This window comes from Oratosquilla oratoria, chromosome 42 (assembly GCF_046742065.1).
Source record: "Oratosquilla oratoria isolate Oo_2021 chromosome 42, ASM4674206v1, whole genome shotgun sequence".
Lineage (NCBI taxonomy): Eukaryota > Metazoa > Arthropoda > Malacostraca > Stomatopoda > Squillidae > Oratosquilla > Oratosquilla oratoria.
The window spans coordinates 16,644,518-16,671,738 of record NC_134818.1 but is presented as its reverse complement, the minus strand read 5'-3'; the positions used below and the strand labels follow the sequence as shown (position 1 = coordinate 16,671,738).

The 27,221-nt window shown below is 40.8% G+C and overlaps 1 protein-coding gene across 4 annotated transcripts in view; it reads right to left on the bottom strand.

Moving 5' to 3' along the window:
* Window positions 1-968: 968 nt before the first annotated feature.
* LOC143021471 (deubiquitinase DESI2) overlaps window positions 969-27,221 on the bottom strand; it is a 38,746-nt gene continuing 12,493 nt past the window's right edge. For 2 of the 4 annotated variants that reach the window (XM_076179005.1, XM_076179002.1), the window contains exons 2-6: window positions 20,172-20,329; window positions 19,497-19,663; window positions 18,470-18,520; window positions 11,287-11,428; window positions 969-6,098 (exon numbers count right to left, since the gene is read on the bottom strand). In XM_076179005.1, coding sequence (XP_076035120.1) covers window positions 5,865-6,098; window positions 11,287-11,428; window positions 18,470-18,520; window positions 19,497-19,663; window positions 20,172-20,318 — 741 coding nt within the window. In that variant the 5' untranslated portion in view covers window positions 20,319-20,329 and the 3' untranslated portion in view covers window positions 969-5,864. Of the gene's footprint in view, window positions 6,099-11,286; window positions 11,429-18,469; window positions 18,521-19,496; window positions 19,664-20,171; window positions 20,330-26,013; window positions 26,118-27,221 lie in introns of those variants that run through there. The other 2 variants (XM_076179004.1, XM_076179006.1) reach the window with 2 other exon arrangements.

Here is a 27,221-nt window from a genome sequence, read left to right as displayed (position 1 = left end):
TGGGAGTGGGTGTGGGGTTAGGGAGTATGAGTGAATATTTTGATGCAGGGGACAGAGGGGGGTCACTAATTAAATGAAGTGGTCTTGCTATGGATGTGATATGTCTTGCTGCATTGCTTCTGACCCAGGGTAGTGGGCAAGATGTAGGGATGACCCATCATCCAGGAGTCAAGAAAAGGAGGGGCGGTGAATGGGAGCATGTGGGGATGAAATGGGTGGGAGTGGGATTTATGCCTTTGACTTTGGCTACCTCCTTTGTAAGGGGGAAAAAGCCCTTGGTGTGTGTGTATATGTATTATATATCTATACATAGAGGTCTACTTGGACCACATATGGCAGGATTTTTCATGTGAAGCAAATCTATTCACTTTAAGGGCGAGAGATGATCCACTGGTAGTGTTAAGAATTGAGAACCTTGGGCAATCCATGTCAGGGTCCACTTCATCTTGGTAATGGTTTAGATAGGACTTGGCAGTGGTTCAACTCTAGTAAATCAGTCACTTGACAATTGGAGTAATGGTCAATGGCTGTGTCTCAAATATTTTCCCTTTTCTAATAGTGGCAGCAATCACAGAACTTACATTTGTGGGGTCCTGTCTGCATTTGCATTGGTCAAACATGACCTCATTTTTTTGTATGTACTATTCCTTCATCCACATTATTCCATGAACCAGTATTTCTTAACAGAAAACTAATACCTTCATCACAGTGAAATTTTTTGTAGCTTTTATTCTCAGGTGCCACACAATTACTGATACATTCAGCATATAATAGGATCCTGTACTGAAGGGGTTACAATTGCTGTACTTCAAAGTTGTTCTCCACTTATAATGTTATTGCAAAAGGAGTATACTTACATGACCAATCTAAGCTCGTTACATATATCCCCCCCTCCCAGATGTTTTTTCATATATGGATTTAACTAAACCTAATGGTGTCAGGTGATGTTAAAAGGAAAAGACAAGACAGTATAGCTAATGTGTATATAATATGGGCTAAACATAAATCATACAAAGCAATAAACAATAACTTCTGCAGGGACTCCATGGAAGCATATAATAATATGTAGGCACAGATTAATAGCGTATTACAGTAGAATAAACATGGTAATGTCAACAAGTGGCATCAACCATTTATTTAAAACAACTTTAAGTTGAGGCAGAGACTTGGGCCAGGACCAAGTGCCTGGACTGTAGCAGCACAGTGGGTGCACAGGATTTCTCGTCAAGAAGGAAATATCCATAGATACTCAGTAGATAGAAGAATCCCTCATGTAGCAAAAATATAACTATAATGGTGTTAGTGAAAAATAAACAACATAAAATAATAATAACGTACTAGCAACCTAAGAAGAATCTTGAAAAGAAATCTAAGGGTGAATATTATGCAAAATTAAACTACATTTATGAAGCCATCATATCATTGTCCTCAGACTTGTGGAGGGCAATTGTACATCACATGGCTGACCCTCTCATAATTATTTTGAGAGGATCTTTGAGACAGGGCCATTACATTGCCACCCACTGTTATATAGGCACAAGAAAATATTCCCAGTCAAGGCTGTCACTTAAGAAACCTTTGCACACTCTGGGTAGTGCAATTCTTACAGTCATATACCCTTACAGGATCCATGGGGAAAAATATAGTGAACCTCATATTGAACCAGCCATGATTGAGTGTAACTCCTACACGACCAACTATCTTCAGGAGAGCAAGAGCGGTGGGGTACAAAGGGAGACAAAGTACAAGGGGAGGAAAATCAATCTTCCCTAGGTAGCAGTAGGAGAATAGGTTAGGCTGGGTTGAGTTGTCAGGTACTACTGGGTTAAGCTGGGTTGGTCAGGTACAAACGGGTTCGATTTGAGTAAAAACTTCACAAGACTAGGTTATGTTAGGTTAGGATAGCATACTTTGTGAAACTAGTTTACGAAAGCTTTAGGTGTGCAGACTAGTTTAACTTGAGTCAACAAGTCAACTGTCTACTGTATGATGGCATTCTTTGTCACCCTAAGGAAACATTCATCGGCATTAAGAGTCTGGTGAAACAGCTTTATTCACACCACACTTCCTCAAGAGGACAGTGTAGGAAATGGTCTATATATATTTATATATATATCTGACAGTTATGTGTGATTGTTTACAAAAAATATTATTTCAGTCAGTATGAGGAAGAGAATCAACTTTTGCACTTGAGTACAAAAAACCTGGAGACACTCTGCTTTGGAAGGACAAAACAATACATTGGCATCCATGGGTAACAACTTATATCTATAAACAAATTCTACACTCTAAACACTGCTATAATCTCCATAACAGATGACACTTTTCTACTCCAACCAGAGGAGAGAAGGGGTAACAAGTTGTTGTGTCTAAAAACAAAGTTTGCTAAATTCTAAACACAGCTACTTTCATAACAGATGAAGTTTCCCCAAACACTGGAGAGAAGCAGTTTATCATCAAGACTTAGGGTTCCAAGAAGAAAAAGCTGCCTTACTGGGTGGAAATTCCTTCCATTATTTTGTTTAAGGGTAGATGGGTCAAATAGTGGCAGAAGAACCAAATTACTAAAATAATCCTTATCTACAAAATTACTTTACCTGTTAATGAAAAGTATACAAAAACAAATGAATGCCAAGCCATGGATAGTTTCCGGGCAGCTTCCTAATTTACCATTAACTCCTGCCACACCTCCTACAAGAGGAGAGTTAACTGGACTTAAAGTGCTAGCAAGAATGCAAAGGAAATGCAAATCATACATGCAAAATATTTCCACAGGCATTGGCTGACAACCTTCCCACTATCAGATGTAAAAACAGTTCCTGGAGGCTGTGTAAGCTACATTTAGAAATATTTCCCATCCTTTAGAACATGAAATGTCCAATTTGTTTAACCATAACTAGTCAACACAGCACATAAAAGCAAAATATATATTTTTTGTAAACAACTCTAGAATGAGCTTCAGCATAGGAACCATTGCAAATCTAAAGGTTGCTACCAAATTCCAATGGAAACGTGAGACTTCAAAGACTGAGAATGCTCAAAAACCCTAGTTAGGTTGAGTGATTACTGACTTGAGAAGTTATGTGTTTCCTCACAGCACAAACAAGAAAAAGGCTAAGAGAAAGAGTATGGGCGGAAATACAATTGTACAGAGACAGGAAAAAACTGTGCCTAGTTCCAAATATTAAGGTTACCAGACCTTAGCAAAACACAAGTGTACAAAGTTTTCAATATACATATATCAAAAGATAAAAGAACCTTTATGAAAACTCAAATCTATACCACTTTTGTCTCCTACATGTATGACCAACATTTCCATCCCATGGTTACAGGGAGAGAGAGAGAGAAAAAAAATATATATATATATATAAAAAAAACTCCCTCTGATGAAGAGCAATAACCCAACCCTAATCATTCATACCACTCGTTCCTACACCTGAAATTTGTTTGTTTACTTGCTTGTTTTCCGGAAGACTGAACTAATACCTCTGGGCCCTGGACAGGAATTATAGCTAATTATACACATAGGCACTGCTCCAGCTAGCAGATCATAACTAAAGTATGCATAGGAACCACAATGGGAGAAAAGATGGAGAGAGTTCCTTCAGGGGGTTTCAAGGAAACTAAACTCCCTTAGTGGTAAGTGCTGAAGTAAGACATTTTCACTTACACAGGTGACAAGTAAATACCATTGTATTTTGTTTGTGGCCAAGAGTGGATGCAGAGTGTATAGCTGCATAAGATACATAAAAGTGACAAAATACTACTGTACAAATAATTCATCTTCAATGTGGTGATTCATAGCTCAGCATATAATCATGTTGGTGAACATCAAATACTAAGAATTCTTTGCTTGCACTTGTTCTTTTTTGTAATGCAATGACAATGCACAAGTGCAGCAGATAAGCTATGCAGGATAATCTCCCCTTGACAAACACATGAAAACTTTCTTCCTTGCTCTACTGGCACCATACTGGTCCCCTACACAAACATCCTCTGCTGGTCCCTCTGATGACATCAACAGGCTTCCCAACAACTCCTGCATTCCTACAATTCCCAACTCAGTTTGCCTAGTACCCCTATATTCCCAAAAATCTTGCCACCCCTTCTTTTGGTTCTGTCAAGAGTATGCACTTTCCTACAAAAGTTAGTATATAAAAGCCTGGAACATAATCAAAGGACTTGCAACAAACTTTGACTAAAATTTATCAAACAAGCTGTGTAAATACAATGAGTATTTTTTTTTCTTTATACAAAATACTGTTGTTCTTACAAATGATACAGTTGTTCACACAACACCTGCACCAGAGCAATATGTCAAAACAGACAGAACCTCAACAATGCAGCAACAGGAAGAGCTGGAACAAGATAAGACATTGGCCTGTACACTTTACCTATCATATTTTGACTAATCCAGTTGTCATGGTACAAAAGACTGGGTACACTAACAGGTAGAAATGGCTTACCAAGCCCAAATACTTTTTTTCATATTGGCAGTGTCCTGAGAAAAAGAGGAGCAAGTTCCATCAACACTCACACAATTATTACAAAAAATAGTGACAAAAATAATCCAAACCATAAAAATTAATATTAATGCAATTTCATTCCCAACTGCTACATTTCATGTGTGATCATTGACTGTACATAATGGAACTTCAATCAAAATACAAACTTGCTATTCCTTGATTATCTTACTTTGTTATTTTAAAATTTTCTCAAAACACTTCCTTTTGTTGCATTTTATGGCACTTTTAAAAAAACTATTACAACACAACACCCACACACCACACACACAATACATGGGAACACATACAAGTCACAGTATGAGCACTGATGTATTTCTGTAAAGAAAATGATGCACACTTGGATTCATCAACTACTCTGTTAGGATCAGCACCAAGTTCATATCAGAATGCAATGTGAAAATCAACAAAGTACTGGTGGCAGTATATATTTATGACAGGTCTTGTCTGGAGGCAGTGCTACAGTAGGGCATTTGGCTACAGAGGTCATATTATATTAGGTTAGATCAGATGTTTTAGATTCAAGACAAGTTATGGTTAACTGCACCCAGAAATGCAGTACTGCATCAAGACCATACCTATTCAAGATGACTCCCCTCTTACACTAGAAGAATTACACTTAAAGGCTATTTCAGTGATACTTTTTGATATCAGACTACCAAATTTTCATTCCTTCTTACTGTACAGCATATTACAACTCCACAGCACTTGGGAAAAAAATCAAAAGAAACATTTGCTAGTGTCACTGATTAGCTTTCAATATGTTTATCCTTTTTGCGAATACATAAATTTGGCGGGGGGAGTCAACCTGTATTAGTAATAAAATATGTAACAGTATTGGAGAAAATAATATGAACTTTAACATTATTCAACTTTATATAAAGTAATATAGGGTATGATGTGATAAGTTACCAGCAGTGGATGTAAAGGGAGAACCAGTACTCTGAATTAAACTTCTCAAAATATAACAGAATTACTGACATAACCACGACTGTTGAATGATCATAATCAACTCATTAATAAAATGTAAAGATATAAACTTTTAACTCTAAAACTGTAGGTACTAAGGGCAAACAGTCATGGGTTGATGACAAAAATGACTTGCATAGTAAAACACAAGTTCATAGTCTTTTCTGTATATTGACATAATGCTGAATATTATCCACCACCACTTCTTAATCCAAAGTATCAAATGGCATTGGCCATGAAAATGCCAATCACCCTTCGGGGTAGGGGGTTCTGTACACTGCCGATCCTTGGTTACAAAGGGGCATACATTCTTCCAATCAGGCACACACAAACATACAAACTTGCATGCATACAAGTATACACAATTACAGATTACAGGGAATTCCTGGAATGGGCGGAAGAATCATTTCTCGTGGCACGGGAACTTCCAGAGCTCCCTACACTATCCCTGGAGGTTGGAGATTCAGGATTAGGTCTTTCAATAGTCTGCTGCAGGGCCACAGGGGTAAGCCACTCCCTGGGTAGGCACCGCTGGAGGAACGGGACACAGGAGGACACGTAGGCCAGACGGTTGACCCACGTTGGTATTTCTTTACCAACTAAAATCTGAAGAAATAATAAATAAATACATCAAATACATTTTTAATACCATTCTATATATACAACTAAGATAAAAGTACCAAATACAAGCAGTTCCTATTTTTTCCTATGATCCAATTTATTTTTTATCTATTTATTTTTGTAAATATGAGCACACAAATAGTATCTCAATTACTGTGGTTCTTCCTAATAAATGAAAAAATAAAAGAACAGATGAATCTTGAAAAAGAAAAACTCCAAAGAACAAATACAGCAATTAAATAGATATATAAATACGATTATATACTGAAAAAGGGGAATACTGTAAGTATACAAGATGGCTTGGATACATAGAAAGAATGAGTAATAAAACCACTTGGAAAATAAAATGAAAGGTGACCGAACGTTTTCGTCTATTTAAGACATTTTCAAATTTTCACACAGAATCTGATAAAAAAAATAATGTTTTCAAACTGTCAGGAAATAGATTTAATTTGGAAGTGGGTAGAAACAACTTTGCCAACCATGTAGTTAATGAATGGAATAAACTTCCTGCAGAGGCAGTGCAATGTAGTTCAGTTCAAAACTTTAAGATTTGTTTAGATAAACACCTAAGCAAGATGCTGTAATGCCTGCCATTTATTTTATATTGCTTGTTTATTTGTTATCATTTATCAGTTTATCATCATTTGCTTGATTTACATGTATGTATGTTGATTTACATTTAATATTATTGTCAATTTATTATTATTTACTATTTACCAGTTTGTTTATTATTTAAACTATACCTATGCATTGGAGGAGGGATTGAGGAAGCTGATGACAGTTTGGGAGAGTGTGTGATAGAAGAAAGCTGAAGATAAATGTGGGTAAAAGTAAGGTGATGAGATGTACAAGTGGCAGTAATCTGGAAGTGTGCATTAAGGGAGAGCAATTGGAGGAAGTGGATAGTTTTAGATATTTGGGTGCAAATGTGGCAGGAAAGGGTGGAGTGAAGGTGGAGGTAGAATGTAGATTGAGAGAAGCAAGTAAATGCCTTGGTGGTTTAAAAAGTGTAATGAGGAATAGTAATCTGGGAATGGATGCTAAGAGGAGACTGTATGAAGGAGTGATTGTGCCAACAGCACTGTATGGAGCAGAAACATGGAACATGAGAGAGGAAGAGAGAAGGAACTTGAATGTGTTTGAGATGAAGTGTCTGAGAAGTATGATGGGGGTTACTAGGCTAGATAGAGTGAGAAATGAGGAGGTGAGGAGGAGAACAGGGGTGGAAAGGGAGCTGGGAGATAGGGTGGATGAAAGAGTATTAGGATGGTTTGGACACATGGAAAGAATGAGTAAAGAAAGACTAGTAAAGGAGGTATGGAAGGCAGATGTGGAGGGAGTGAACATGAGGGGACGTCCTAGGATGAGATGGATGGATGGGGTGAAGGGGGCTTTGGGGAAGAGGGGAATGTCGGTTGAGGAAGGACGGGAGAGGACAGAAGACAGGGGTGAATGGAGAATGGTTGTATATGGAAAATGTTGTGATGCATGAGGTGGATTGGACGGGGGAATGGGGGTGAAGTATTGTGTGTGATAAAAAAAATTTGACGCAGCCCGAAGGGATTTCTCCCCGTCCTCTCCTTTATATGGGGGGACGGAGAGGGGGGGTCGCCGTTTTAATGAAGCGGCCTTGCTGTGGATGTGCTATGTCCTGCGACACTGCTTCTGACCCAGGGCAGTGGACAGGGTGCAGGGATGACCCGTCATCTAGGAGGTGCTAAGATGGGAGGGAGGGTGGAGGGGTGTGGAGTGTTTTCGGGGATGAAATGGGTGGGAATGTTTTTGTGCCTTGTCCTTTTTCGCTACCCCCCTGGTAAGGGGGAAAAAAGCCCTGGTATATGTATGTATGTATTTATATTATTATGATTTTTATTTATCATTATTATATATATTTTTTTCGAATCCGACCTAGTTATGGACCAAAGGGTCTCCTGTCGGCATGCTTCTCCTTTGTAATCCTTTGAAAATGTCAATAGATGAAAACCTTCGGTCACCTCTCATTTTATTTTCCAAGTAGTTTTATTAAACATTTTTTGAATCACATGTTTTTGCGATTTATTTGGATGGGGTGAAAGGGGAATGTCTGTTGTGACAAGAAGGAAGATGGTAGGAGATAGGGGCAAGTGGAGAATAGCTGTGTATAGATGATAGTTTGATGCAAGGAAGGGACTGGGATATTGAGGGGTGGGGGGCTGTTTGTAGATGATATTTTGATGCAGCCTGAAGGGGTTTCTCCCTGTCTTCTCTATTTTCCATGTGGGGATGGAGAGGTGGGATTGCTGATTAAATGAAACGGCCTTCCTGTGGATGTACTGTGTCTTGCTGCATTGCTTCTGACCCAGGGGTGGGATACAGGATGACCCTTCATCCATGAGGAGGTAAGATGAGAGGGAGGCAAGGGTGGTGGATGGGAGTGGATGTATGCCATTTGACTTGGCTATTTCCCTTACAAGGGGGGAGAAAACACTTGGTATATAGATAGATAGATAAACGTTTCCTAAATATAATTGGTTTGGCTTAATGTCATGAACTTTCACACAAAGAAAATGAGGTGTACAACAAAAGTAAGAAATTAATCTTTCACCCACTCACAAAGCAGCCAGTGCAACACACAAAAGACCACCAAAGTAACTATGCAACATCATTAATCAATATCTCTCCAAAAGAAGTTTCAAACCCTGTGGCACTAGACATAGAACAACTAAAAACATATGCAAGATGACACTGAATCTGCCTCACCTTTCTCCAACAAGACACAAGAAAAAGCTCACACAGAGCACCCCCAGAAAATATACCACACTACCACTCAGGTTCAGACAAACTAAAACAATGACTTACTCCAGACAACCATGAATCAAAAAGATCCAATAACAAAATTAGATGGCCAAATCCATGTAAAAGATCACAACAATTTTGGCCCTCAACTCGATACTTACATAATTCTTCAGCCCACACATCAAATATCTGACAGTGAAAATCAACAAGAAAATAAACACATTAAAATCAATTGCAAGTATGGACTTTGGACATCAGAAAGAAACTAATCACAGTCTACTAACAATTCATAAGAACCACATTTGATTATACACAGTATGGTTCCAAACAATCAAGAAAACAGACTCAATATAAGCTACACAAAATAAAGTGCTGGATATTATAGCAAAATGCACCAAAATCACCATAATACAACACCTGCACACAGAAATCACAATCCTCTCCAGAAAATATTACATGAATACAATGGGTACACAGTTCTAAGTGACAGCCCTCAACCCTATTAACCCATCTCATTAGACCACACAAGCACAACCAACTGACCATGACATATTCATAATCATATCACTCACCGCTCCATTAACACACTGAAAGACAACACACTGCTGCATGCCAGACCCCCTGATATCCACCCTTCTGAATCCTCTCTCCCATGAAAGGACAGAGTCCACTTGGCCAGACTGCGGTGCGGTCACCACCCAGCACTTCTAAGCTACCAGAAGAGGCTGGATGACCGCATTGTGAACAGCTGCCCAGGATGTAACACTTCACCCCATACCATACAACACATAATGGAAGACTGCATTATACACAATCATGCACGCAAACAACACAACATACGCTCTATAAAGGATTTGTGGGAAAACCCAGTTTCGGCTATGGCATTCCTTGGGGAGACAGGACTGCTCGGACAGACAGTCTAGGGAACGACAACAACAACAACAACTGACCATGACATATTGCACTGTCATGGTCCTCAAAGTCAGGGACCACCTCGACATGAGAGGCACACAAACACTTGCCGCAGCCACCACAAACACATTACACCCGCTACACTACATAGCAGAACACCCACACACACCAAGAAACATTAAAACAACACCCAAAGACCTTTATCACGCACAGATACTCTCTTCTCTTCCTCCACAACCACCAAATACCAGCCTCCGGAAACATATTCATAATCATATCACTCACCGCTCCATTAACACACTGAAAGACAACACACTGCTGCATGCCAGACCCCCTGATATCCACCCTTCTGAATCCTCTCTCCCATGAAAGGACAGAGTCCACTTGGCCAGACTGCGGTGCGGTCACCACCCAGCACTTCTAAGCTACCAGAAGAGGCTGGATGACCGCGTTGTGAACAGCTGCCCAGGATGTAACACTTCACCCCATACCATACAACACATAATGGAAGACTGCATTATACACAATCATGCATGCAAACAACACAACATATGCTCTATAAAGGATTTGTGGGAAAACCCAGTTTCGGCTATGGCATTCCTTGGGGAGACGGGACTGCTCGGACAGACAGTCTAGGGAACGACAACAACAACTGACCATGACAGAAAAATTACACCAGCACACTACTCAAACATCTTCAACAACCTAACACCTGTACCACACAACAAACCCATACAAAAACAAGTTTACACTATCATAAAGAAATAAAACACTCCAAAACTAATTACCAAACACCGTACACCATCAACCCCGTCAAGACATTTCCATTCAATCATGCACTTACAAATCTCATCACTTACCAAAAAAGCCACTCCATCCTTCCCTCACCCTCTTTCCACTTAACACCCTACTTACAACATTCCCAAACTCAAACTCACGTTTCCTTTTCAATTTACTTTCACTAATGCTCACACATCTATCATTCTTCTTACAAACATACAACTAATTTCCCTTTTGCTCTTGCTTGTTTTACATACATGTACATTCAAAGACCCAATTACTTGAATTCTGGTTGAAGCCTTCTTCCCAAACTCTTCATAAGAAAACTACTAAGGAGGGAAATTCCTGGTCCTTCCATCCCATTTAGTCACGAACAACATTCACAAGATACAGCAGTGGCATTCTTACTCTAAACCATAGGAGCAAAGGTAAATGAATAGGTGGAAACTTAGGAAAAGTAAAGGAGAGAAAATGAATCGAGTGAAAGAATTTTGGAGCTGGTCAAGAAAGAACCAGTCCTTTGGGGCTGGAGGGATCTGAAGACAAGTAGTAGGAAGATAATGCTCTCTAGCACCCACCTTGCAAATACCATTGTTGGCCCCCTGGTTAAATGAAATAAAATACCATGCAACAAATGGGTACACTTTCCAGTTATGGGAAATTTTGTGTTTTCATTTAACACTGCAGGCCTCATCTAGCTTACCTGTGTTAGAGCAGAGGAGAAATGGTTACAGTTTTTGTTCATGAGGTGATACCGGTCACCACGAAACTCTTTGCCTAACTCTACTACAATCCGTTTCACATCTTCTCTTGTAAAATCTGTGTGCCCCATGTGGATACTTTGTCTGCAAAAAATTAGGTCAAATCAGTATTGTGTAGACAAAGATAACTTCATCAATAAATACAAATGCATGCATATATATATATTAGAAGTAGTCCTCACTTCTTCTCTGCCCACAACAATTTGACCTCTGAGGGCCCCCCAAGGCTGGCTCATGGGACCAGCAAGATGACTAACCAGCACTAGGGTCTACCACATGATGATCACAAGATCTCTTTGAAGAAAAACATGTGCAGGCCAGTCATAACTAAACCTGCACCTTGGCCAGCCATGTGACAGGAACACTAGACCTATTGAAGAACGTATACCCTCTGTTTTAATGAATCACCAACATCAAACGTTTTGCCTCCAACTTCCCGTGCAGCACACATGACCTCACACCAATTAGGAGCATGGGTCATGACCTGACCATGTATATAAGAGTTGAGCGGATGCCAAAGATTCAGATAGCCTCAAAGCAGCATAAGTGAGCCTGGCTTGCGGCTCCTGCTTTCTTGCCTCCCCACCCCCTTTTGCTCACTAGCAAGCAGATTGCCTGGGGACAACTTGAAACACAGTTGTCACCTCCCTCGCCATCTTGCCCCCCCCCCCTCCAACTGGTGCCTAAGATTCATTGTTAAATAAACCAATTCCATCTCCACTAGAGTTTGCCTCCCACCAGCCTAACATTTGGCAGCCCAACCTGGGGCAGACTACCAGCTTAACTGGTGCCCCACATGGGGCCCCTGATCCCCCTCTGCCACTCCACAGCTGCCACTGCTGTCTGCTGCTCAACTGCTGCCAGCTGCCACTTGGTCTGCCAGATTGCCTGCCACCGTGACTACCAGTTTGACTGCCTACACTCTCGTCTACCACAGGTTTTTACCACCTTGTGTTTGCCAGATCGTCTGCTACCGCTGCCTGCCAGTTCACCTACCAGGTTCCCTGCCCACCAGCTAGTCGGCCATCACTGCCTGCCAAGTCTGCCAACTGCCAATTTGACTTCCCACACTCTTGCCTACCACAGGTATCTGCCGTCACTTGTGTGCCAGATCAACCACCACCAATGTCTGCCAGATTGCCTGCAACTGTGACTGCCAGTTAACCTACCAGGTCTGCTGTCTGCAATTGCTGCCTGCCAGGTCTGCTGACTACCTACTCTCTTGCCAACCTCAGGTATATTTGTGGCCTACCACCACCACTAGATCATTTTTCAAACTAGAGCTGTGAGTGTCCCCACCCTGACCCACTCACATGTTCAATGGAGATCACAGAGTCCCACATCTCGACTCCAGTAAGGCTAATGACTAGTGACATTGACTGTCAAGTCCACAATGCCCTGGGTGGCCTAACATCCCATCAACCACAACCATTCTCAAGTTTCTATCTTTTCAGGAAAATTATGTAACCATGCTCCAATGCCACCATATGACATGATCCTGGGACATGTTCCAGGTACGAGATCCCCTGAGCAGCCTCCCAAAATACACCAACCTCTTTGAGATCCATGACGTACAGGGCAACTCCAGTCCCATGGGGGTAGCCGAGCGCCCCAAAGCTTGCTACCTTGTGGCTAATGGACCACTATATGCTACTACTCCTGTAGTCTGAGGGCTAGCTCCACCCCTGCCTTCTAGTTTCAGCCAAGTCGTGAGGACTCCCTTGACAATTTCTTGTTGAGGCTCTACATGACTTCACTTCCAGCCTTGAATTCCGTGGGGGCATGTTAGTAGTCCTCACTCACTGGTCCTCACCTCATCACTCCCGCCCTCATCTCTTCTCTGCCCACAACATTTTGACCTCTGAGGCCCCACAAGGGAATCGCTCATTGGGCCAGCAGGATGACTAACCAGCACTAGTGTCTGCCATATGACAACCACAAGACCTCTTTGAAGAAAAACATGTGCACTGCCAGTATTGGCCAGTATTGGCCAGCCATGTGACAAGAACACCGGCATCAAATGTTTTGCCTCTGACTTCCTGTGCAGCACACATGACCTCATGCCAATTAGGAGCACAGGTCATGACCTGACTGTGTATATTGTACAAGAGCTGAACGGATGCCAAAGATTCAGATATCCTCGGAGCAGCATACGCGAACCTGGCCCATGGCTCCTGCTTTCTCGTCTCCCCCCCGCCATTTTGCTTTCTTGCAAGCAGATTGCCCGGGAACATGACTTGAAACACAGTTGTCACCTCCCTTGCCATCTTGTTACCCCATCCCCAACTGACACCCAACATTCATTGTTAAATAAACCAACTCTATCTACACCAGAGTTTGCCTTCAACCAGGCTAACATTTGGCTGCTTAACCTGGGGCTGACTACCAGCCTAACTACATATATACACAGACACAGACTAACAGATAAACACACCAAGGGTCCTTTCTACCTCATATTGTGGAGGGAGGGGCTAGTGTCAAAGCACACATCCACTTCATATATGTGAAAACCCATTTCATGCTCCTCCCATCTCTGCACTTTGTGAACAATTGGTCATCCCTGTACCCCATAATATGATCTTTTTTATATAAATTTATTACACTCATAGAACAATAACTCTGGTACAGTTGGTACTTTCTATTTATAAATAATATACGTGACACACACGTCACGTTACTATGTACAGTGAAGCTGTATGGCTATAACAAGAACATAAGAAAGAAGGAGACTGCAAGAGACCACAAGGCTTACACTAGGTAGTGCTATTACATCCTGTAAGGAGAAATATATTGGTAATCAAGGTGAGGTAAGCTTTAGCATCCACCAAAGTTTGAGTGTCAAATTAGGAGAGTGTATTATTGTTGGTTAAGAGAAAGTGATTCACGTGTATTAAGTGTTGGCTTTGGGCCAATAGGTCTCTAACTGAGGGACATTTGAGGCAGTAGTGGTGAAGACTATTGGCACTGGGACGGTCACATAGCTTGCAGGTGGAATAGTGTGGTATGTGCCCCACCTCAGAGACTTGCCACAGCAGTCTGTAACCCAGGCAAAGCCATGCAGTCACGATAATGTGTCTGCGAATGAGGAGTCCATGCTTGTGATACTTCAGGAGAGACGGAAGTGGTCGTACTACTGTAATGATTCCCTTTGTGCACGCTCTGCATTCATGCAGTGGAGAGTGTACGATCTTCTTGTAGCAGAGGGGGAGGGTGTGGCATCATTGGCAGTGGCAGTTTGCAGGCATTTTGGTAAGGAGATCTTCATTTTCATTTGCAGCAATTCCAATGTGGAAGGGAATCCACTAAGTTTATTGTGAGAGTGTTCTTGAGTTGTGACTATAACTGTTGTAAAATGTGGTGGATGATGGGGTGGTGTATAGGTTGTGGAGATGAGATGGCCTGTAGGGCAGACTGGGATTCACACATTACCATACCATTCAGTTGTCGTTGACAGAGTAGGTTAACAGCCAGTAGGAGTGCCTGTAGTTCACAGTGCATAGAGCTGGACGAATTGGGTAACTTGCGACCAACCCAGCCTCCCTCATATGGCTCCACATCCAGTGAATAGATGGTGTAGCCCACACTACCATCTGGCTGTAAGGACCTGTCTACGTAGAGATGGTGCGTGGCAGGAACTGAGGAGGGCACTGTGACAATGTGCTTCAGGGAGGAGTGGTGGGTCTATCTTTAAAGTGGGTGTAAAGGTGACATTGAGGCTGTGGAATCCTTCATGAAGGCAGTTCATGATCAATTTTGGCTACAGGGACTTCGATGTGAAGGCACTACAGGGTGGAGCACACCGTGTTAACAAGGGACACAGCGGAGGGTGGGGTGTGGCAAGGTCAAGTGAAGCTCTTAGGACATGGGAACAGTGCAGGGCCAAATAGGTTATGTGGAAGCACTTGATGCTGAAGGAGGAAATGTTAGTGTGTATTCTTTCAATAACTAAAGGAAGATTAAATTTGGTCTGCATATTTACTACTCTGGTGGAGGTGGGCCATCCAAGAATGTACTGCATCATTCGGTTCTGGAATCTTTCTAAAGGCACCAAGGAGGTCTTGGAGAGTTGACCAAGGGCTAGGGAGAGAGTGTCTATGACTGACCGAATGAAGGCAACATAGATGGTTCTTGCCAAAGGGATGGATAGTCCAGCAGCATTGTTGGTGAGCCATTTAAAGGGGATAAAGTGCTGTTCTAGCTGGTGGAGATCTTGGATGATGGGATGAATGTGCTGCCAAGCATGTATGGCTGGAGTGATGGATACTGGCACTCCCAGGTACAGGTACTGTATGCAGGGAGGGATGACACTGTGTCCTGTAGTGAACACTGGCAGATTTCTGGGGTCCCGAGGAGAGAATACTTGACTCTTTTCTGGGGAAAGGATGAGGCCACAGGCAGATGTCAACTCATAGAAGGAGTGAAGGAGGCACTGTAAGTTGACAGCAGAGGTGGAGTACACACATGTATCGTCAACGTAGCAGGTGAAAGTTGTGCCGGGAATATTGGGGAGAAGGGACAGCAGGCAGTGCATCAGGACGTTAAAGAGGAAGGGACTTAAACCCCACCCTGTAGAGTACCAAGTTCGAATTCACTGGAGGTACTGCACATCCCATGGAATAGTAAAAGTTTAGTCCTGTTTGAGAGATAGCCATGGATCCACTTCAGGAGGTGCCATGGACACCAAATTCTACAAGCTCGTCAAGAATAATCTCCCTGTTGGCTATGTTGAAAGCACTCTTGAAATCAAGAAATGCTAGCACAATGGTAGGGGAGAGGTGAGCATATACGTCCATCAAGCAGTGCTGTGTGCTCCTCTGTGGTATAAATCCCTTGCTAAAGCAAAGGTTGTACAGTTGCAGTAAGGGATTACCAGGGACTTTAAGGAGCAGGCAGAGGACTTGATAGGTGATACCATCATTTCCAGGACCTGTTGTTTTGCTTGTGACAAGAGCACAATGCAGTTCATCCTCAGTGATGGGCATGTCATCATCTTCCTCTGTCCGTAATAATGCAGCCATCAGACACAGGGCATGGATATTCTTGAGGGTGGAGAGTGCCTCTTGAATGGGGGTGGGAAGATTGCCTGTGAGATTGGTTTTTCAAGGAACAAAGTAACCACTGCAGAGTCTCAGTTTCCCTGCCTATGGATATCTCAAAGAGTTGAAATGTCATGTCATCATGGATAGTGCAGTACAGAAGATGATGGGGTATGGAAGAGTGAATGTAACTTAGAAGGCCATTCCTGAAATGATGGACACGAGAGAGCCTGAGAGCAAGGCTCTGTCCCAGGATCATGGTGGTCAACAAAAGCTTCTTGAATAAATATAACTTGCTGTTGGTGGCAGCCTACATAGGTCCTGAGGGCAGTAATTTTCAGATACTTGTTGATGCTACAAGCATTCCAAGTAATGATGTGAAGTTTTATTTCATTAGCGAAGTCTGCCTTTGGGCTTGCAGATGGCTGGTGGATATGATGACAGAGAGGTGGTGCCACTCTGAGGTGTGTGTCATTGTGGCTTGATCAGTACATGGCTACTGAACCTTTTGAACTAGCTGGTGAGGGCCTCCAGTTTCTCAGAGAAGGTGGCTACAACCATTATGATGACTTGGTGGGATTTGACATACTTGCTGTGTGGCAAGGCTATTGATGTGATTTTCAACTGCATTGTAATGGCTGTGCAATGTGCCATTAGGTTGGCAGTGGCCTTATGGAGAGCAATTACTTGTGGCAAGTCAGGCAGGTTTGATGGGTCGGCAGTGGGATGGCTCTTGGGTGCAACCGAGGGGGTGGTGGTGGCGTGTCTGCAGTCGGTGGCCACCTGAGTGTGCTTTGTACATGTGTCACATGTTCACCCCGGGTTCATGACAGTGGGGGCATTTTCACATGGATGAATTTGGAGTGGGAGCGAGAAGCTGGTTGGCTGTAGAAGCTTCATTAGTGTTGGTGGGCTGAGGGGGGGTGTGATGTGGACAAGTATGGGAGGGGTGAGTACCTGCACACCAGCTACACTTGTCAATGGAAGCAGAACAATACTGAGATATATGTCCCACACCCCAACATTTGAAGCACCAAGGCTGTTCATCTTTCATCCTTTGAAACTCACATGGTGGTAGGCAAGGAAGCTGAAGTGCTGTTCTGTTGGTGATGGTTGGGGGTGGCTTCAGACAATGACAAGGCATTTGATGGGTGTCTCATGTTGGTAGAAGTGGTGCACACTGTATATGCCCGTAAAGTTTTTTGCTTGGGATGAGTCAACACCGACAGGGTAGCAGGTGACAAGATACATGGGGAATTTACATGGTCTACTGATCGAGTTTCAAGGATAAGAAATAACCTTTTGTGGCACTTTCAATGATCTTGATACATCTATGGGATATACATATACTGAGAGGTGACAGCAGACATTTTCACCTCAGCTAACTCCAGACTGAGCCTGAATGACTTGGTAATTTCAGCAAGCCAACAAAGTTTTGTATCCATTGTTGGGTTATCACAGATGATCAGTTTAACATAAGCAATTCTGGGGGTGAACAGGGAGGTGAGCTATGGGGGAGAGGGTGAAGGTAAGAGAGGAAGTTATTGGAAGTCGTGGGCTGGGAGTTTTTGTCGTGCCTGAATGACATATAAGCTGGAGAATTGAATTTGCTCATATTCGAAGTCTGGTCTGCAGATTGTTTGGTGGTGGGGATGGCAATGGTGTGGGTGTGGCAACAGTGGTGGCTGCAGTGGCAGTGGTGGTGGGCTGGGTAGCAGGGAGTAGTGGCTGCTATGGTGTGATACCAACATATTCATGCATTGAAAATGAAGGCCAATGATGCTCAGTGATGTCCATCTCATCACTGAGAGCGAGGTCAGCATCAATAGTGGTGTGGGTGGCAGGTTCAGAATAAGCCATGTTGCCTCAACAATATGGCGGAATGTAAGTAATTAGTACTAGTGGGGGTGCAGTGATATGGGTATAACATTAAGGCATGTCATACTCCTCGTACTGCACACGCATACATGGGCAGAGCACTGGCCAGGGTTTTTTTTGGACAAGGATAGGATTTTCTTGTGGCAAATATTGACCAAATCCTATATCCCTCAAAACTACTTGTACCACATGACTGATGTCTGGTGTTTACTGTGTCCAGCTAAGGCTGGAAGGCAGTAGCTCATTGGATCTTTTATAATTTCTTCAAAGTAGTAAGTCAATTGCAGTCAGAAATGGCCGATACCTCCATAATAGGGGAGTGGGAGGGAGAGAGGAAGAAGAGGAAGAGAGGAGGAGAGAGGGAGAGAAAAATGAGAGAGAGGGGCAAGAGAGAAAGAGACAGAGAGACAAGGAGGGAGGGAAGGTAAGAAAGAGGGGGAGTGAGAGGGAGGGAGCAAGAAAGTGGAAGAGGGAGAGAGAGAACAGAAGAGAGCATTCAGTACATCAGTGTAATAAAACAGATTAACCACTTCGGTGCGATGACGCCTAGGTAGGCAACATGAGGCACTAGTGGGTACACAAGGATGCTGGTGTTGGTGTCTTGATTATATATTTTTTGTAGTTGTACACGAGTTACCCCTGGATTCTGTGAACTGGTTTGATAATGTTTTCTGTGTTTATTATTACTCAAAGTAAATGAGAATGAGTAATACAGAGTGACTTTATATTTTATAATGTGAATAGTATGATATATTGCACATGTGGCAGCTGATGTTGCACGCAATAATTTGATTTGTACTGATGTGGTTAAATAACTAATACTTGATGATTTTTCATGATTATTTCACCACAAGCTCTTAACCAATGATTATTTTATATACATATAAGAATACTACTACTTCATACATGGTACATGCATACATATATCACAATGCATTTTCTTATAAAGAGGGTGGAAGAGCTAAAGCATATACCAACCTTAAAAACACCCATCCAAAATCATTAACTGTCCCTCCCAATTTAGGTCAAAGACAATGCTGCAAGTTACAGTACTTCCACAGCAAAACCTGACATAGCTAGGTCCTAAATTTTACCACAATCAATGGCAATTTAATATATAATGAACTAAATGTAATTCTTAATAACATACACAGAAAAAAATAAGATATAAATACAGAAAACTCAATTACTGCTGTCATTTACACACCTAATTTTTACCAAAAACTTGACTGACTTACTTGAATTTGAACTGATCTCCCAAATCTTCTGCATCTCTCGGGGCAATTTCAAATACACCCGAGAAAGGGAAGGGATGCCCTCCATATGCATACTCTGTCCCATATATCTCCACTCCTGAATGAAAGACTCCTAGCCCAATGGAGGAGGTATACTCGTTTATCCAGTACTGTAATAAAGATGAAACATGAAAATCATACCATTGCTAACAACTTCACCTAAGCTACAAATTCATTCCAATTAAAAATTTGCACAAACAGAATGAGCACAAATATTTGAAATCTTATATATTAAAAACATTCATGTTCATGATTAGCAATAGGCACCCACAGGAAGTAGTATTGCAGGACATTTGTTAGGAAGGTCGTCTGGTTAATTTTGGTGAATTGTTTAGTTTTAATACTGAGATTGTTTTCTTTTCCAAATGGTTACTACACCTGGATTTTTATACATACAGGCCTCCTTTGTTGGCCATGCTGTACTATCTTCACATTCCAGTGATCTATATATGACTGTCATTTCCTAATATATCACAAATAAGTGGTAAGCATATACTTTCATTTAAGAAAATGAAATTGAGAAAATATTGAAAATGAGTATAAGAACTATGGAGGTAATACCTTCTAAACATCCAGGGTAATACAGATTCCAATATAGATAACTTAACATAGCCTTACCATATCATAGACATTGAGGATAACAGGCTGCCGTGCCATATCACTCGTGGATGAAAATTCGTCGAAGTTGTCGGTGCCAGGCCCCAGGCAGCTAATGAAGGGGATGTGGCAGGACAAACCTCCACCTCCCAAGTCTCTTGCCGACATTCAGGCGCAATCTGAGGAATAAATATATACACTTTACATTTCCAGCATTTCCCTAGCTTCTTTGTACAAGACCTCGAAGACGTTGCATTGTCTTGTATCTGAAAATAACCTAAAATACTTGCTTTGTAAGTTTTTCAACATCATCAAAAGGAGAGAATGTATTGGGGGAAGGGGGGACAGGAGATAACCCTATGAACAGGATCAACATCAAGAAAGTATGCCACATGCCCATATCACTGGGGAAGCCACTTCTGAATTATAATGGTAAGGGAAACACAAAAGAGATGAAAACTTCAAATGTGCTAGAGATGAAGTAGTGTGTAACTAAGATGTTAACAAAACAGTATCACAAAAGCATTATCATGACTGCCAACTTGCCTGAGTAAATTTTTTTCAATGTCGAATAATTCTACTGTTAAACGGGCCACTTAGTATAGAAATAACCATGTTTTCACTATATACTAAAACAATTGGTATAATTCAAAGACACATTCCACCAATTATCTTTTTCATGCACTAATATGCAAAGTAATTTATTCAGAATTGCAGTATCCTAAGTGCTTTGATCATATTGATCATCACATAGTAACCAAAGTTATTATTAAATAAAGCTCAGTAATTCATAAGATACAATTTATATTATCAATAACACAGGTATCAATTTAATCAAATCTAAGTGAAACAATTATTTTTTTCTATAATTCAATCAAACATGGCAAAAGCTGGTAAAAATCAACAGCCTACAGTGATAGATAGCACACTGACAATTTTCAGTTAGTTCCTTGTATAAATCGTAGCCCCATCTTTCCACTTAAAATCAGGAATGAAAATGTACCTTATACAAGAGTAAATACAATTATTATTTTGAATTTTCAACTGACCTAGTACTAAGAAAGTGATGTGTTTGTATATGTGCACTGGGGGGAGGGCATTAGGGATATAGCTTAGGAGTTATGGAGTTGTCAGCCTGAGAATAACTGGGAAACCACTGCTAAGGTCCAATCTCCCTACCTACCATATTCAAACTCATGGAAAGACTGATCTTAGATAGAACCAAAACGCAACTGCCCATCTCCCCAAATCAACATGGATTCAACAAAGGCTACTCCACCAGTATTCAACTCAAACATATCACTCAACAAGTCAATCTATATAACACTAGGCTTCTTCCCACTTATAAGGGAGGTTTCTAGCCAAGGCATGCTCCCACCCCCACACCCCATCCCACTCTCATCTGTCATCCTGAACTTCATTTCTATTTTGGCTCCTTGTGGATGAAGGGTCATTCCTCCAGCCTGGGTCAGAAGAAAGACAAGTGGGATCTAGCAAGAAAGCCCCCACCAAGAGAAAGAGATAGAGGGAGGAGGAGGACGAGGATAACGAGGAGGAGGAGGAGAAAAAAAAAAAAATGGTGACAATAGACATAAATAAGGTATTCAATACAGTCACTTGATATACATACATACACTAGGAGTCCCCTTTTTCAGAGTCAAGGCACAAACACATACTCTACACCCATTCCCCAACCATCCAGAATCCATTCACTGTCCCTACCATCTTAGCTTCTTGTGGATGGAGTCATCTCTGTTCCTTGACACATTGCTCAGGTCAGAGGCAGTACAGCAAGACAAAGCAATTATCAAAAAAGGATCTGACAACAACAATGACAAGAAATGACCAACAAACTTCTTAACAGGTTGAGAGTGCAGAGTACCCAGAACCAGCTACCAGGGATCAAAAGAATGTAAAACAGTTCCCCATTAATAAATACTATCGCCTCCACTATTTACCTATTCATGGGTGACCTACCCACTCCAAATTCTGAGCATAACATCAAAATTCTAACCTATAAAAATAACAACAATAGCTTAGTACTAACTAGAAACCAGTTGCCAGTAAAACCCAAATGTATTTATACAACTATTATTTGGATTTAAGAAAAGAAGGAAGTAACAAATTTCCGTATATTTCGATCACTTACTGTGATCCTCTTCAAGCAGAATACATAGACAAGAGAACATACATATCTTATATACAGATGAGAGAGGTAAAGTTAGGGAACATGGACAAGACATCTCATGTGACATCTATATTGTTACGCGGGTTATGTGGTAAATCGTCCACTTTTACAATGTAAGGAAATAATTTATTAACTGCCAAGGTGGTTATGTAATCTGGTGGGTTTTTAGTGCAATTACTAATGTGTAACAACATTACTGGACAGGTATTTATACAAACTACAATAGTGAATGAGACAAAACAGAATGGCAGCCTCCTCTCAGAAATCATCATTGACACTGCTCATCAAGAACAACCATGAATTAAAGATACAACAGTCAAACCAAATAGCCAACTTCTTCCATTGTACAAAAGCTGTAAAATCCTAGGCCTCACTTTTGATACATCTTTTAGTTTATATATCAGTAAAGAAAATCAGTAAAAAATACATGAATAAATACAGTAAATAAAATAAACATACTACGATCAATAACAAGCACGAGTTTTAATGTGCCCTTCATTATGCCTCATGAGATTGATACACTCTTCTGATGGCAGTGCATTGAGGGAAGGAAATAAATCACCATGGAAGGTGTTTACTAAGCTTGTTCTGACCTACACAAAAAATAGGTTTACAATGTTCCGTAGGACATAACTCCATCGTAACTCAAGGAACCCATGTAGGAAAGGAGCAATACTTGTAGGGCTCTATTTCCAACTCTTCAATTTATCATATCTTGTTTCAAATTCATGTCTGGTTCCAAGTTTCTTTATATTCTTAATTTCTAAGTGTGTGTGTATTTACCTAGTTGTATCTTAAAGGAAGGGGAGCCATGCTCATGGTGTCCCGTCTTTGTATGTTCTTGTATTCTTGTATGGTTTTTGCACACACTATTGTTTTGTCCAGTTTGTTCCAGATGTCTGCCACTTTGTGTGGAAAATGTTTTTTTTTTTTCGGGTCCCTTCTACAACTATCCTTTTTGAGTTTTTTTTTATGTCCTCTTGTGTTTCTCTTGTTCCAATTTAGTAAGTCCTCTCTATCAAGGACTTTGGTGCCTTTCATGATTTTGTGGATGGTCAGTAGGTTGCCTCTTTCTCTTCTTTGTTCCGAAGTCTGTAATTTCAATTTAGCCAGGCTCTCCTCATATGATAGGTTTGCAAGTGCTGGGGCCATTTACATGGTTGCTCTCTTTCAATTTTCTTTATATTCTTTTTGGTATTGGGTGACCATAGTGTCACAGCATATGTCTTGGCCTTATTAGTGTGACTAATGTGAAGTTGAACCAAGGGTATGGTTCATTAAATTTCCACCCTACAAAGTCCTCTGTGAGGGGCACCGTCCTAGCCTTCTGATAGGGGGGAGTTTGTGACGTTAAACCATATATCAATATTTTTTAAACATTTCTTTATTTAAATAGGCAAAAACCACCTTTATTGACCATTAGCAAGTTGTAGGATTCTCTGACAATTTTGTTTACTTGTTTATCAAGGGACAATTCATTTGAGATAACTACTCCCACATCTTTTTCAGATCCTACTTTCTTCACGTCCTTTGTTCCAATTGTATATTATCCTGATGTTCTTTTTTACTTTTTCGAACTCCATTATGCTACATTTCTTAATTTTGAAATCTACTTCCCCCTTCTGACTCCATTTCCAAACCTTGTTTAGGTCCCTCTGTAGTGATTCACAATCTTTCGTTTTTCACTTTCCTCAACAATTTAGCATTGTCTGCAAAGAAGCTCATGTAACATTCCACATCTTCATCCATGTCATTCACATAAATAGCGAACATTACTGAAGCCAATACTGATCCCTGTGGAACTCCATTAATCACCTCCTCCCAACCTGAACACTTTTCTCTGAGCACTACTCTCATTTTCCTACCATGCAGGAAATCCTCCATCCAGTTTAGTAAGTTACATTGTATCTCTATGTTTTCCATTTTTTTTTTTTTTTTTTTTTTTTATAATTTTTGTGTGGTACTTTGTTGAAGGCTTTTTCTAAGTCTAGGAAAGTATAATCAGCCCATCCATCACTTTCTTGTATTATATCTATTAGTCTTCAGTAGAAACATATTAAATTTGTAGTACATAACCTTCCCTGTCTGAATCCAAATTGTCAAGTTTATTATATTGTTTTCTTCCAGGTGTGCAATTTTTCTTTTTTATATATCTGATAATTTTAAAACATCTAAAATGTTGCTAATTTCTTTTCTATTGAGATAAGTATACACACTGTGTAAGAAGGGAGAATGGATATGATTTTTTAATGAGAGTATGTGATGTGAGGAGACTGTATGAAGGAGTGATTGTGCCAACAGCACTGTATGGGGCAGAATCATGGAACATAAGAGAGGAAGAGAGGAGTTTGAATGTGTTTGAGATGAGGTGTCTGAGAAGTATGATGGGGGTTACTAGGCTAGATAGAGTGAGAAATGAGGAGGTGAGGAGGAGAACAGGGGTGGAAAGGGAGTTGGGAGATAGGGTTGATGGAAGAGTATTAGGATGGTTTGGACACATAGAAAGAATGAGTGAAGAAAGACTAGTAAAAGAGGTATGGAAGGCAGACGTGGAGGGAGTGAACATGAGGGGACGTCCTAGGATGAAGTGGATGGATGGAGTGAAGGGGGCTTTGGGGAAGAGGGGAATGTCTGTTGAGGAAGGACGGGAGAGGACAGAAGACAGGGGTGAATGGAGAATGGTTGTATATGGATGATGTTGTGATGCATGAGGTGGAATGGGCAGGAGGATGGGGGGTGAGGTAGTATGTGTGAGCAAAATTTGACGCAGCCAGAAGGGATTTCTCCCCGTCTTCTCCTTTTATGCAATGGGGGGACGGAGAGGGGGGGGGGGTCAGCGATTTAATGAAGCGGCCTTGCTGTGGATGTGATGTGTCTTGCGACACTGCTTCTGACCCAGGGCATTGGACAGGGTGCAGGGATGACCTGTCATCCAGGAGGTGCTAAGATAAGAGGGAGGGTGGAGGGGTGTGGAGTGTATTCAGGGATGGAATGGGTGGGAATGATTTTATGCCTTTTGCTTTTTGGCTACCTCCCTTGTAAGGGGAAAAAAGCCTTGGTATATGTATGTATGTATGATGTATGTGATGTATTGGATTACCCTGGTAGAGTACTTCAAATTTTGATAAAAGTAAGTGAATCTATGAATGGTGTCTTCAAAGAGTGGAAAAATTATTTTTAGAGCAAAATCCATTGGCAAAATTTGATTATTATATCAAATTATGACTCATTTGAGAATTATATAAACACAACCCAAATCAATGCAAACACCAACAGAAAGTTGTTTACAAAAGTAAATGATCAATAAAAAAATTAGGTAAGGATTCATTGGGGGTTATGTTAATGATTGTTTTATAAGTAATGAACAAACTCTCTGAAACTGGCATATTTTAAATATTTCATATTCAGTGTACAAAATGTCTTCCAGCAACATGTAAAAGAGTACAAATAAACAAAACTTGCAATGAGGTGAAGTCATGAATGAAAAAGGAGAATTCTAAAGTCCTCAAATTATTGACTGCATAAAATTTATGGGTATTATTTTAGTTGTGCACACCTACGTGATAAAGCATTAGAAAATTGAATATTAATTTTGCAAATTATAATACATGAACATAATATGCAATTTTCTTGGTGGAAATAACAAAAAACCTTGCTACAAGCAAATCTACTAACGAACAAAGCTGCTAGGATACAGTCCAGACGCCATGTTCTCGTCTGTCCAGTCCAGTCACTGTCAGTTAGACGATAGCTTTCACATTGTGGACCGGGTGTTCTCCAACTCCTAGTGACATTAATAAACACTGTTACAAAGACAATAGTGCTCCCTTGGACTAAATGAGAGAACACAAGGTTCTGCCGTCGTCTGTTAATTGCCCATGGTACAATAATAATAATAAAAAAAAAATAATTAATCAGGCCATAAGCATCCATAACAACAACAATGACCTGGATGATCTTTAGAATTTGAGGTACCAAATTACGTGTTGTACTAATTAATCCCCGGCAGCGACCGGCGATTTCCTATGGTGCCAGGACATTGTGCAAGTGTGTTTTTTTTTCAGTCCCAATGGTTCATATCATATGAATGATTCATCTACTAGTGAATTCACAAAAAAAAAATTGAATTTAGCAGGAGAAATGATGCACAAAGCAGAAAATCCTTTGCTGAATTTAGCACCTGGACCGTGGCGGTGGTTTAGGATAGGTCCTAACCTAACCTAACTGCTGGTAATTAAGCCATTCCACATTTTCCAACAACCGGACATAAACAAAGATGGCACCACCGCCACGGCCTGCGCACTAATTTCAGCAAAGGATTTTCCGCTTTGTGCGTCGTTTCTCCTGCTAAATTCAACTAATTTTTTTGTGAATTCACTAGTAGACGAATTATATGATATCAACCATTGGAACTGAAAAAACAGGCTTACACAATGCCTGGGCACCATAGGAAATCGCAGGTCGCTACCGGGCATTATTTAGTAGGGCTGCAAATTACTAAATATAGGTTAGGTTAAGTAAGTTAGGATAGAATAGACAAATTTATCCTTTCATTTCTTCAACCTCGGCATCTATTAATACAAACAAGGTGTATCATTCAACTGCCGTGACTTTGTTCATTAGTAAATCGGTTTTAGCAACTTTGTTATTTATTTCCACCAAGAAAATCGCATATTACGTTGATGTATTATAATTTACAAAATTAATGATTTTCTATAGCTATATCACATAGGTGTGCACTTCTAAAAATTTACCAATTTATGCAGTCAATACCTTATACACAGCTCTGTATTCATTATAACCTATTATGTGTGCCTACTTCTCTCTGGAGTTCAGTCTATCTTCAATTTGCCTTATCAGTTTCTTGGCAGGAAACCTACTTT